The sequence below is a fragment of the Diabrotica virgifera genome, chromosome 5, assembly GCF_917563875.1.
Source record: "Diabrotica virgifera virgifera chromosome 5, PGI_DIABVI_V3a".
Lineage (NCBI taxonomy): Eukaryota > Metazoa > Arthropoda > Insecta > Coleoptera > Chrysomelidae > Diabrotica > Diabrotica virgifera.
This window is the reverse complement of record NC_065447.1, coordinates 1378639-1390284: the sequence shown is the minus strand read 5'-3', so window position 1 is coordinate 1390284 and position 11646 is coordinate 1378639. Positions and strand designations below refer to the sequence as shown.

The window sequence follows — 11646 nt, the reverse complement described above, 5'->3', positions numbered from 1 at the left end:
CAGTGTTTGGCATTGAGGCTATTTAGCAAGGACAGGGAGTTCATTGATGATAGACTGATGAGTCCGAAAACGTTCTGAACGTAATACTTTTGGATTTTTCAATTTTTTTTAATTTTTATTAAATATATCAACTACACCAGGGAGTTTTACTTCACGTTAAATTTTATTTAATATCATAATGTTACGTTGTGTATATGTTGCAACGAAATGTTTGGTAACAGTAATTTACAAATGAGATGTTTTTTTTCACCGATATGTACTTAAATGCCTTTCTATAAAATGCAGTTAAGACTTTCAACACCACCTCATCCATTAAAAAGATGCTGATTAAAAAGATGCTAATAATTAGTATAACTACTTCAAAAAACGTCTATTCAAAAAACGTCTAGCAACGTCCAGCATGTACTATGGATGTCTACTGGACTATTTCGACTACGATTTATAGAAAAAGCGCTCTGCTTTGTATCGCAAGAACCAGGCAATCATTGCACTACTAAAAGTACACCAATGGGATACGAATTGATCCACCATCCACAGTTTTCGCGAGATTTAACTCCGTGTGATTATTGAATAGTGATAGCACCAGAAGAGATGCACTTAAAACTGCCAAGACTACTTGATCCGTAAAAATATTCTACTATTCACCATAATTACTTCAAAAGAGGTTCTGTTATTTCAAGACACGCTACAACCCAAACAGCACAAGTACATCCCTAGGACTTACCCGGGACGTACCTCTAGGACATTCGTACGTCCAGAGGACGTACGTTTCAGATCCTGGGACATCCTCGGGATGTACCGAGGACGTCCGATGTTACAAAATCATCCGTACCCAGGACATCCGACCAAACCCTCCTTAGGACGTCCGAGCAAGCCTTCCTTGGGACGTCCGAGTAAGCCTTCCTTGGGACGTCTGAGTAAGCCTTCCTTAGGACGTCCGAGTAAACCCTCCCTGGGACGGCCGACCAAACCCTCCTTGGGACGGCCTACCAAGTTTTTATAAAATGTTTTCAGAAATTTTAAATATGGCATGTAACTACTATAAGAGCGTAAGCGCAAAATTTCGCACCAATGTTGTTAAATGCATTCATTTTTTCGAATCCTGATAAATATTTTTGAAAAATTTAAACACAGAATGAAAGGTTACATTATTACAGAGGGCCGAAAGTCCCTTAGAATAAACAAAGTTTCTTTTGAATGAGATATTTGATATTAAAAATCATACTAAATTTTCTGTTTTTCAACCCCTGTAACTTGTTAAAATAAACATTATAGAAGTTTTCAGGAACTTTCGGCCCTTGGTAATATAGGGCTTTCCATTCCCAGTCATTTGTTTCAAGCTTCTGTCATGTCTTATAGTCCATACAAAATTACGACAGCAGCTCAAAACAAAAGATAATCGATGAAAAGCCTTATAATATAATGTTTCATTCAGTTTTTAAATTTTACAAAAATACTTTTTCAGGATTAAAAAAAATTAATGTATTTAAATATATGTGCATTGGCACACAATTTTGCGCTTAAGCTCTTAAATAATGTCGAAAAGGTAATATTAAATTATTTTATAGTGAATTTACTTATATGTAAATTTTAAAGATGAAATCTGCATTTAAAATGAAAAAAAAACACATATATTTCAAACAAGTTTTTATTAAAATTTAACAAATAATAGTATTCATCTTAAACCATATTTTTATTTTCTTTGGCTGTCAGCCTCTCCTTTCCCCTTTTCATGTAGCTTCTGATGGCTTCCTCTGTTTTTTTTTTATTTGGCGAAATGCCACTTTTGTCAGCTGCAGCTAAAATTGAAAAGTAAACACTATAAAAAATATATTTAAAATAATTAATTTTTACATACAATATAAGTATGTACTGTCTATCGATTGGTCTTTTTAAATTACAGTTTTATTACATTTTTAGTTCAGTTTACTATATTATATTGCTGAAAATATATGATCATATATTTTCAGCAATATAATATAGTAAACTGAACTAAAAATGTAATAAAACTGTAATTTAAAAAGACCAATCGATAGATCTCCTTCCGGCAGGGGTATATGAGGGAGTATCACTAAGCCACAAGCCCTTATCACTTGCCGTACTGCTCCCTCACATAGGTCGATAAGCCTTATGAATTTTAAACAGACATGTTAGCCTTTTTGTTTTCCGTTCAACAGGCTGGAGATTTAACTCGCATTCATCATCACGGCAAAATGATGTGCGGCCAACCGTTTGACCCGCTAGGCTATCCAATCGACTGATTGCTGAAAATACTATATTATATTGCTGAAAATAAGAGGTTTCCTATTTTTAAATAAATTTTATAAATTACAATTAACAGTTATTGAAAAATAAAAGTACAATCAAATAGTGTTGCATTGTTTTTGATTATAATATGAATTAAATATGTGAGTTCATCTAGGCACATATTTTTAAAATAGCTTTTTAAATGGTAGTTATTGTGATATAATACTCACATACAAACAGCTTTCCCACCATCGTACTTTCAAGGCTGCGTTTCCCCTTACGACCCAGCCAACTGTACTCGATAATCAGATTGTCTGACAATATAGTTGACATAACTCTTTTTATAAAATTGTAAGGGCTCGACCCGCCAAATTTTGATAATTCTTTTACCTATAATAGATACCAATTGAAAATTAATAATCTTAATTAAACAATCTAGGTTCAACGTTCTAAATAAGTAATTGTGTGTAAAAACACTTACGGCATTGTTATAATTATAATCTTCAAGGAGGATTGTATCAAGTTGCAGAAAGTCTTCTTCTGACTTAATTGGGAATTGTATGTTATATTTAACAAATAATGATTCCGACGTTTCCAAATGTTCTGCTGGTCTCTGATTTTGTTTTATTTCGGTAACAATCTTGAGAACATCCGTTATCATTCCTCTTAGCATATGATTCTGGTTCTTCAGTTCCACTAAGACTTGATGCTCTAAAATAATATAAAACATATTACTAAATTAGAGAACTAATAAAAAGTAAGATATTATACCTTGTTGCAAGCAGCAGTGTGTAACCTGTTCTCCAGAAAACCCTAAAACAATTATTGTACATTGTTAATATCAAACAACTTAATTTTTTGTCTTGTTTTCATTTCTTAAGTTTGTCTTTTTTAATTATATTAAATTTTTATTAAAAAGAAATAAATCTTTCCAACAAGCAATTAAATTGTTTCCAACATTTCCTAAACATTGCATTTATATCTATTTCTAAGCTCTCTCATAATATGCATTAATTGATCACTCATTTTCTTAATAATAGGTGAAACTGTCCATTAGTTTGCACATAGTTAATATATTTGGATGCCTCAGAAGTCAAACGGTGTAAGTCAACTCTGCCTAAAAATGACTTATTGAAGTTTAACACACATTATATATAATATTATTTCATTGTTTGTATTTATGAACATGTTATCCATATTATGATAAATAAAAAGGGTTTATTTGTTTTTAATAATTACTTATATTTCTGCAACTACATTGAGAAACATCTTAGTATCTCATTTAAAACACTTATGCCCGGTTGCACCAACAGATCTTTAGCTTAAGTCGAGAATATCATAAGAATTAATATAATATAATTATAAGATATTACAATAAGAATATCATAATATAATAATAGATATAATTGATAAAAAGGTAAGAATCTAAAATAATGCTGCAACGTAAGTGATACTCAAGGAGGCCCTATTTATAAGTAGAGCTTAGCTAATCTGGAACTTAAGATCTGTTGGTGCAACCAGGCATTATTGACTTACACCGATTGGCTTCTGAGGCATCGATATCATGCATTCATGCTATTTATGTTCTAGTAATGCCCGTTTTGGGCCTAGTGAAGGTGACATCCCCAATGTTGGAATTGCGAAATAAAAATCATTGCATTATTTTACCCAAGTTATGCCCCTTAGTTTTTGTTATTTTGCCTTGATTCTAAATAATGGGGGCAAAATGAAAAACATCCTGGGCAAAACTTGCGCAAAATCATGTACTGATCTAAATTTTGAAATTTTAATGGCGAAACCACACTTCGCTGTGCTATTTGTTATGCAGCTGCGCTGTATGTGCCAAATATTTGTCCTTTGAAGTTGAAGTGTGTCAAAAACCGACAACTGGATGGATAGGCATATTTGCTATTCATGCTTATGCGCAATGCATGCAAATAAAGCAAATATTGACTAATGAACCCTCCACACTTCTTCCTGTGTGACCAAATAAGGCACATAACAAGTAACACATAACGAAGTGTGGCACCGCCATAACATAGGAGGTGCCAACGTCACCAAGTCAATAAATCAATGCCAAAATGTTATACCTGGCTCATTCATTGAAGGAATATCTTCTTTTTCTTCTGTGAAGGGAAGATCTATGACTTCAGAAATCTCTGTATCTAAAAAAACAATGATCGATGATACCTTAATTTACATTAGTTATAATTTATTACCTGGATACTGTTCTATTTTTGTTTTTTTAAATCTTGGAGCTTTTATGGGACACTCCAAATTACTTAGTGAATCATCTGAAGATGAGCTGCTGAACACTTTTGGAAATCTTTTCCTTTTTCCAATGTCTGGATCGGAATACAGATCACTGGCACTACAGTCTTCTGCTGATTTGGCCTTGACCCTTGCTCTCGCATAATTATCTAAAAAAAAATGTCCTTTGCATATTCTTATCCTTTGCATATTTTTAGCATTACGAATAAACTTTAATCACAAAAAAATACATTGTCTCAAACATTCATTATTAAAAGGTGAATTTCAAAACATAATTATAAATACATTCAAATTGACAATAATTGTAATCTTCTACAAAATTGAAAAAATCACCTTATTTATATCAACATGAAGAGACGGTTACTCAACCAAGAATAAAATCTATAGCTTTGAAAAATAAAAATTCTATTATGTGAAGACAGAGCTGGATGAAGGATAGTAGCATAAAAAAATATATATCTGATAAATAATTTCTCTCAACACAGTTTTGTTAATATCACCTCCCCCTACTGTCTTCAAATAAATTCTAGAAAAATCAGCAACACTACTATTATAGTACAATTTTGAATTAAAACCAATTTATTTAAGTACATTATGAACTTGAAACCAATTTTAATAAATTCATTGTTACACTCAAATTGAAATGATACATAAACATTATTTCATGTGAAAATTTGTTACAACTTACCAAAAGTAGCATTTCGAAAGACTTTTACTTTGTGCTGCGACCAATTTGTGTCTAAAGCTTGTTTTTTTATAGCACTTGTCAGCTTCTCCTGCTTATATGGAGGCCAATAACACAAGTCCCCTCGAAGCCACAAAGTTGGAACAGCTTCTACCGACATATCCTCAAGAAACTGTACAATAGTCCAAGTCTGCTCTTCCATAATTCCCTCAAAAATATATTAAGTTGGTTTAATATGAAAAATTAAATTAAAGGTACGTTTCTGACATCAACTCCAGGTGGCAGTTAGAGTTGTCACCATGACGATGTCACTACTTTGCACTAATAATTTGTATACTTATTAGCAACTGCTGCCTGGCAGAACGTCAGTTGCTAATAAATATACAAATTAATAGTGCAAAGTAATGACTTCGTCATGGTGATAACTCTTAACTGCCGAGTGCAGTTGCCTTCTACTGCCTGCAGTCGATGACAGAATCGTACCAACACTCTACCAGAAGTCTGGTATGTGATCTTGTAATATTTCTTGTTTTCATTAGGTCCAGTTAATTAATTTAAGAATGAAAAACATTTTATCACGTTAGAGCGTTAACCTATACTTCATTTTTGAATTTATGCAGAAGACACAAACAAATGTTTTAAAAATCGTAAAACTAATACATATTGCTAAAAATTAAAAATTGCAGGAATATTCTCATTCACAATATCTAGTAATTAAAGTATGGTCAGACAGTTTGAGCAGAAGACCTGAGAACGGAGTTAACAGATTAACACTGTTAGAACTTTTCTACGAAATAGACATTAGCAAGACAACCAATGCAGTGCGGCAACATAGCACCTGTTACACCTTGTTTTTTGTATTCAAACAACCAAAGGTGGCTATATCAAATAACTGTAGAAGCCAAGTAATATACTGATTACAAAAAAAAAAATTGTACCGTCCACGCAACAAATTTCATATATCTGACATAAGATAATCCACCACACTCAAGCTGACGATTTACTATTTTGTTTTCACTTTACCTATACTAAATTCACAATCAAGATGCACTAGAAATAAACAAACCACGACACTTCAGTGTTACTACGAGCACTCCCAAATCATGATTTACAAAGTAAATGCATTGTATAAATCCCAAATCATGATTTACAAAGTTTATAAATTGTAAATCATAATTCGAGAGTGCTCCTGGTAACATTGTTTTGTGGTTTGTTTATTTGTAGTGCATCTTGATTGTGATTTTAGTATGTTGGTTTTATTAGGAAAAAAGTTACAATACATTTAAGTACAATGAAGTAAAGGAAAAATTAAATCAGTGGTATCAGTTGTAAATCGAACACATTTGCTTTTTACTTCTTCCATATCGAACATCTCTAAGGGGCCTAATGAAGCTGCAGAATAAATACCAAGCGATGAAGATTGGCATGGTTCTTTGTAAATATCATCTACTATAAGAAATTTTTTTGCAAGTATTTTATAAACTCTATTTTCAGTTAAAATAATGTTTTCTATTATACCAATGCTTCCATTTAAAAAACAGCAACAATTGTCAGGTTCACTTGTACACAATGTAAAGGTTTTTAAAGCTAGTTTCTTAAATTGTTTTAATATGACAACATTTATATGTGTTGGGCCATCATTATGTTCTTTTAAGAAAGATGGAAATTCTACAACTTTAGTAAATAAATTGTTTTGGTGATTTTTTTCACTATGTCTTTTAATAATTTGAGCTAAAGGCTTATCTGGTTTACGTAGATTTTTCAAAATTGATTGCAAATAATTTTCAAAGTTCCAACAGCCAAATTCATCTAATGGGCCAAACCTTTTGACATCATCTACTAAATGCAGCAAATTATGAACATTATGTGAGACATGTTCAGATCCATATAAATAAATAAAAGTTTTTACAAAATAAACTAGAAGATCTGAGGCATAGTCCAAGAGCTGAAAATGGTTTCTGCTAGATAAAATTGTTACAGCAATATGTAAACTTAAAAAATTTTGGTATCTATCAGCATTTATTTGACCCCTTAGAACCACAGGTCCCGTATATAATAAAAACTGCCTAAACTCTGTTGCTTTCCATCTTCTGACATCAGATAGACTCCTTGGCTTTCTATTAAATTCCATAGGTACTTGACTTGCCACATGCACTAAGCGATCTGATATAGTTCTAATATGATGGAAAGATAATTTTGTTCTTGGTTTACCATGACACCATAGTAAAACTAATATTTTCTTAACTACTCCTAGAGAAATGAGATGCATTGGATCTAAAGGAAAATTGTCAACCATATTAAGCAGTGGGATGTTTTCTAAAACTGAGGTTCCACTATGATGAGATTCTTGAGTTTTCGCACGAAAGTCCTGATCTGTACGTAAATTAAGTCCTGTTACGTCAGGAAAACAAATTCTATTATTTATGAATTCACCTTCTATTGTACATTTGCTACATGAAGCATAACCAGAATGACCCTTTGTGTATGTAATAAAAGCTTTTGCTGGTACATCACAAACAATAGAATTAATTTTTATAGAAAATGTTCGACCATCTATTTCAATACCATTATTTATAAGGTAAATAAGGCTTGATACAAAGCTGTCTAAAAAAATATTAGCCTCTGCAGGCTTCTCATAGCCATGATAAATACCAATCATTTCTACAAATGTTGTTCCTTTCAACTTACACAGAATAGGGTACACCTGACTACCACTACTCTTTGCTAAAGGTAAACCATCAATATTAATAACAAGTTCAAAAATATTTTTGTCTTTCAATAAATTAATATTCTGAATGTATAACGTTTCTAAACAAGACTTTATACTAAAGTGATGATATTCTCCAGGTAGGACAGTTTTTGTTTGAATTTCTCTACACGTTTTTAATAATGTTCTTGCATCAGTAGGAAGTTCTGGAAAGTAATTTGTAAAGTATTTCAATAAATCATTAATGGCTGTGTGAGTTATTTTGTGACGCAAAGCCCAATCCACTAAAAAATCTTTAGGTTTTACAGAATCTTCAGTTCTCTGTGGGTCAGTTGAATGAACATTCTGAAGCACATTGTTGGACAGTTTCTCAGAAACATTGGATATTTCATGGCTCTCAATAATGATGTCTTCCTTCTCTCTACAATTAGTGACTGGAACAGGTCTACTTCGTTTATTTAGATGTAAAGAAGTAGTGTTGTTCTTTCTTTTTGCCTGCATGTAATACTTTTGCATTGTACTTATTTAAAATTAACTATAGAAATTTACCAAGAATTCACACTGATTCCAAGGAGGATATGAATATCTAAGTACCGCCAAAAGTTGAAGTATCTAAGTACCGCCAAAACATACAAAAAGAACAAAACTTAAAAATAAAATTTTGCACAGCTAACAAATAATAGGCAATATGTATTTTGCAAATTCAAGGAAAACCGAATATAAAAATAACTTTAGAAGTTACCAAGAATTCACACTACAGATCCCAAAGAGGATAGGAATGTCTAATTACCGCCAAAAATTGATATCACCAAAACATACAAAACAAACAAGACCTATAGAAATAAAAATATGCTCAACTAGCAGATAAAACGCAGTAAGTATCTTGCAAAGAAAACCAAGTATAAAAATAACTTTAGCAATTTACCAAAAATACACGCTGATGATCCCAACGAGGAAAGGAATATCTAATTACCGCCAAAACATACACAACTAACAAGATCTAAAAATAAAATTTTGCTCAGCTAGCAGATAAAACGCAATATCTTGCAAAAAAACCGAATATAAAAGTAACTTCAAAAACTTACCAAGAATTCAAGCTAATAATATCTAATTTAATTACCGCCAATTTCGCCAAGTTGATATTTAGTGACCAACCAAAGCAAATGATGAAATCAAACAGAAAGAAACAGAAACACCCACGCACGCCTGCCTACACCTCGTTGATCGTTGACATTGGCATTGACAGGCATTCACTGCAACCATCCAACCGAAACAAATTAAAATAACTAAAATATTGATGAGAGGCGAGAGGTATGGAATTAATTAATTTCTGGATTATTAAAAAATTAAATGAAGTCCTAAAAACGTTATCACATTTGAAATAAAACCAGAAAAAAGGTTGGTAAATTTTTCTATACACGATACGGAGCCGTTCAGCTCTGAGACTGACATTTTTCCTGTATCGGTCTGGATTCGTAATTCCTAGGGACCTCTGTAATCGTACTTCCTGGAAACGTCTGTATATGTAATTCCTGGGGACGTCCGATTAAGGTCCCAGTACATTCTGACTATGTGGGACCTGAAACAGACGTCCTGGGGACGTCCGTAAACGTACTTCCTGGGAACGTCCGGATTTCTAATTCCTGGGAACGTCCGATTGAGGTCCCCGGACATTCGGACTTAAGTGGGACCTGAAACAGACGTCCTCGGGAAGTACTGTGCTATCTGGGAAGATGCCATAACTAAAATAGCGGTCGTTGTACTACTAAAAGTATACCAAGTGGGTTACAAATTAGTCCATCATCCACAGAATTTGCCAGATTTAGCTTCTTGTCATTATCTAATAATGATAATAGTAGAAGAAATGCAGCAATATTCCTAATACCAGTCGAAAAATGCTAATATTCACCATGATTAGTTCAGAAGAGGTCCAGCAGCAATATTTAACATGTATAGGTACTATGAATGTCCACTAGAATATTTTGACACCGATTTGAAGCAAAACGCTTTGCTTTGTAACGCAAAAACTTCCCTTCCTTCAAGACACAAAGTGAGATACACATTTATTCATCATCCACAAAATTCGCCAGATTTAGCTCTGTGTGATTATTTAATAGTAACAGCAGATGAAGAAATGCCGGGACGACTGCCTTTTTACATGTTTATTTGATCGTGTCTACTACGGTATTTATGTAAACTTTCTGAAATTGCACTGGACCAATGACAGCAAATATCCTATACGAAAACAAACAAGGCCAAACAACGATAAAATCTATCCGCCCCGTACCATAAACGGCATATCCCTGCAGCATGGTGAAGGATACACTTTATATTCTTATAAAATATTTTTATCACAAAACTACATTTATTAAGGGCTATAAAATTATATAATATCGTAAAGTACTGAAAATAATCGAGTTTAATCTGGATATATTATAAAACATTTGGGCAGTATGTTGCAGATGACAACCAATACGAAACCGTCAATATTTATTTAGAGGTCTTGGGCCCACCATTTAAAAAAATAAACTTACGTGCATAGAAATCGGCCCACTTAAAAATTTGGTCATTTTTGATGCCTCATATTTCCTAAACCTGTTGGCCGATTTAAGTGATTTTTTGAATATGTTATAGCCTGTTTCTTTAGCAATACCACTGTAATAATATTGTTGCTAAACAATTAAATTTTCATTGTATACCGGGTGTACCAATCAAACTGTGTTTATTTCTCAAAGTTCGCATCTCCCTGTGGAATATTCTAGCATTTATAAAATACCGCAATTAAAACCCAACTATACAGTCAGGTTTTCTTAACATTCTGTTTTTCTATTCATTCGTTTATGTTGGATAATAAAAAAGTTATTTACTTTAACAACTAAACATGTTCTTCATCAATACACGGTGCTTCTAAATAAGTGCGACAAACTTTAAGGGGTAATTCTGCATGCAAAAATAATGACAGTTGGCTTTATAAACGTATGTCCGCAAATGTTTTGTTTCCGACATACAGTATGTTGATTTTTTTCTTACAAACTGACGATTTATTTTATTGCTTTAAAACCTGTTGAGATATGCCATTGCAATTTGGTGGGTTTTAAGACGTAGTTATTTCACATTTTTTGGCATACATATAAGAATTGAATAATCACCAATAGCGCGCATACGTGTAATATGACCGATCATATTACCCGTATGTACGCTAATGGTGAATATAAAATTCTTAATTTTATGTCAAAAAATCCGCAATAATTATCTCTTAAAACCTACCAAATTTCATTTGCATATTTCAACTGGTTTTAAAGCAATAAATAAATCGTCAGTTTGTAAGAACAATTTCAACATCCCGTATCTCGGAAACGAAACATTTGGGGACATACGTTTATAAAAGCCAACTGTCATTATTTCTCATGCAGAATTACCCGTTAAAGTTTGTCGCACTTATTTAGAAACACCGTGTATTGATGAAGAACATGTTTAGTTGTTAAAGTAAATAACTTTTTTATTATCCAACATAAACGAATGAATAGAAAAACAGAATGTTAAGAAAACCTGAGGCTATAGTTGGGTTTTAATTTCAGTATTTTATAAATGCTAGAATATTCCACAGGGTGATGAGATTCAGTTAATCATGTCGAGTCGGACAACTTCAGGGGGGGGGGGATTTCGTAAATATAGAGCTCTCTAAAGTTTGGCGCGTACGACAACTGGAGTACCCTAAAAAATGTGCCGGACATTA

General features: G+C 32.7%; 1 protein-coding gene across 2 annotated transcripts; it reads right to left on the bottom strand.

The window, feature by feature from the left end:
- Positions 1-1632: 1632 nt before the first annotated feature.
- Positions 1633-10709, bottom strand: LOC126884893 (uncharacterized). Of its 2 annotated transcripts, XM_050651206.1 has the most exons (8): positions 8996-10709; positions 5207-5411; positions 4467-4667; positions 4338-4412; positions 3019-3060; positions 2729-2958; positions 2478-2637; positions 1633-1799 (listed from the first exon to the last, which is right to left on the bottom strand). In XM_050651206.1, the coding sequence occupies exons 2-8, from the start codon at positions 5403-5405 to the stop codon at positions 1681-1683; spliced, it is 1026 nt and encodes a 341-aa protein (XP_050507163.1). In that variant the 5' UTR covers positions 5406-5411; positions 8996-10709; the 3' UTR covers positions 1633-1680. The 2 variants fall into 2 exon arrangements, with proteins under 2 accessions (XP_050507163.1, XP_050507164.1); XM_050651207.1 differs by lacking the exon at positions 8996-10709 and having other exon boundaries at positions 5207-5413.
- Positions 10710-11646: the final 937 nt, after the last annotated feature.

Coding starts and splice junctions, on each gene's coding strand:
- LOC126884893 (XM_050651206.1), bottom strand. CDS start 5,405: ATGGAAGAGCAGACTTGGACTATTGTACAGTTTCTTGAGGATATGTCG. Junction 4,668..5,206: donor CTTTCGAAATGCTACTTTTG/GTAAGTTGTAAC, acceptor ATTTTTTTTTAG/ATAATTATGCGAGAGCAAGG. Junction 3,061..4,337: donor TCCTTCAATGAATGAGCCAG/GTATAACATTTT, acceptor TAATTGTTTTAG/GGTTTTCTGGAGAACAGGTT.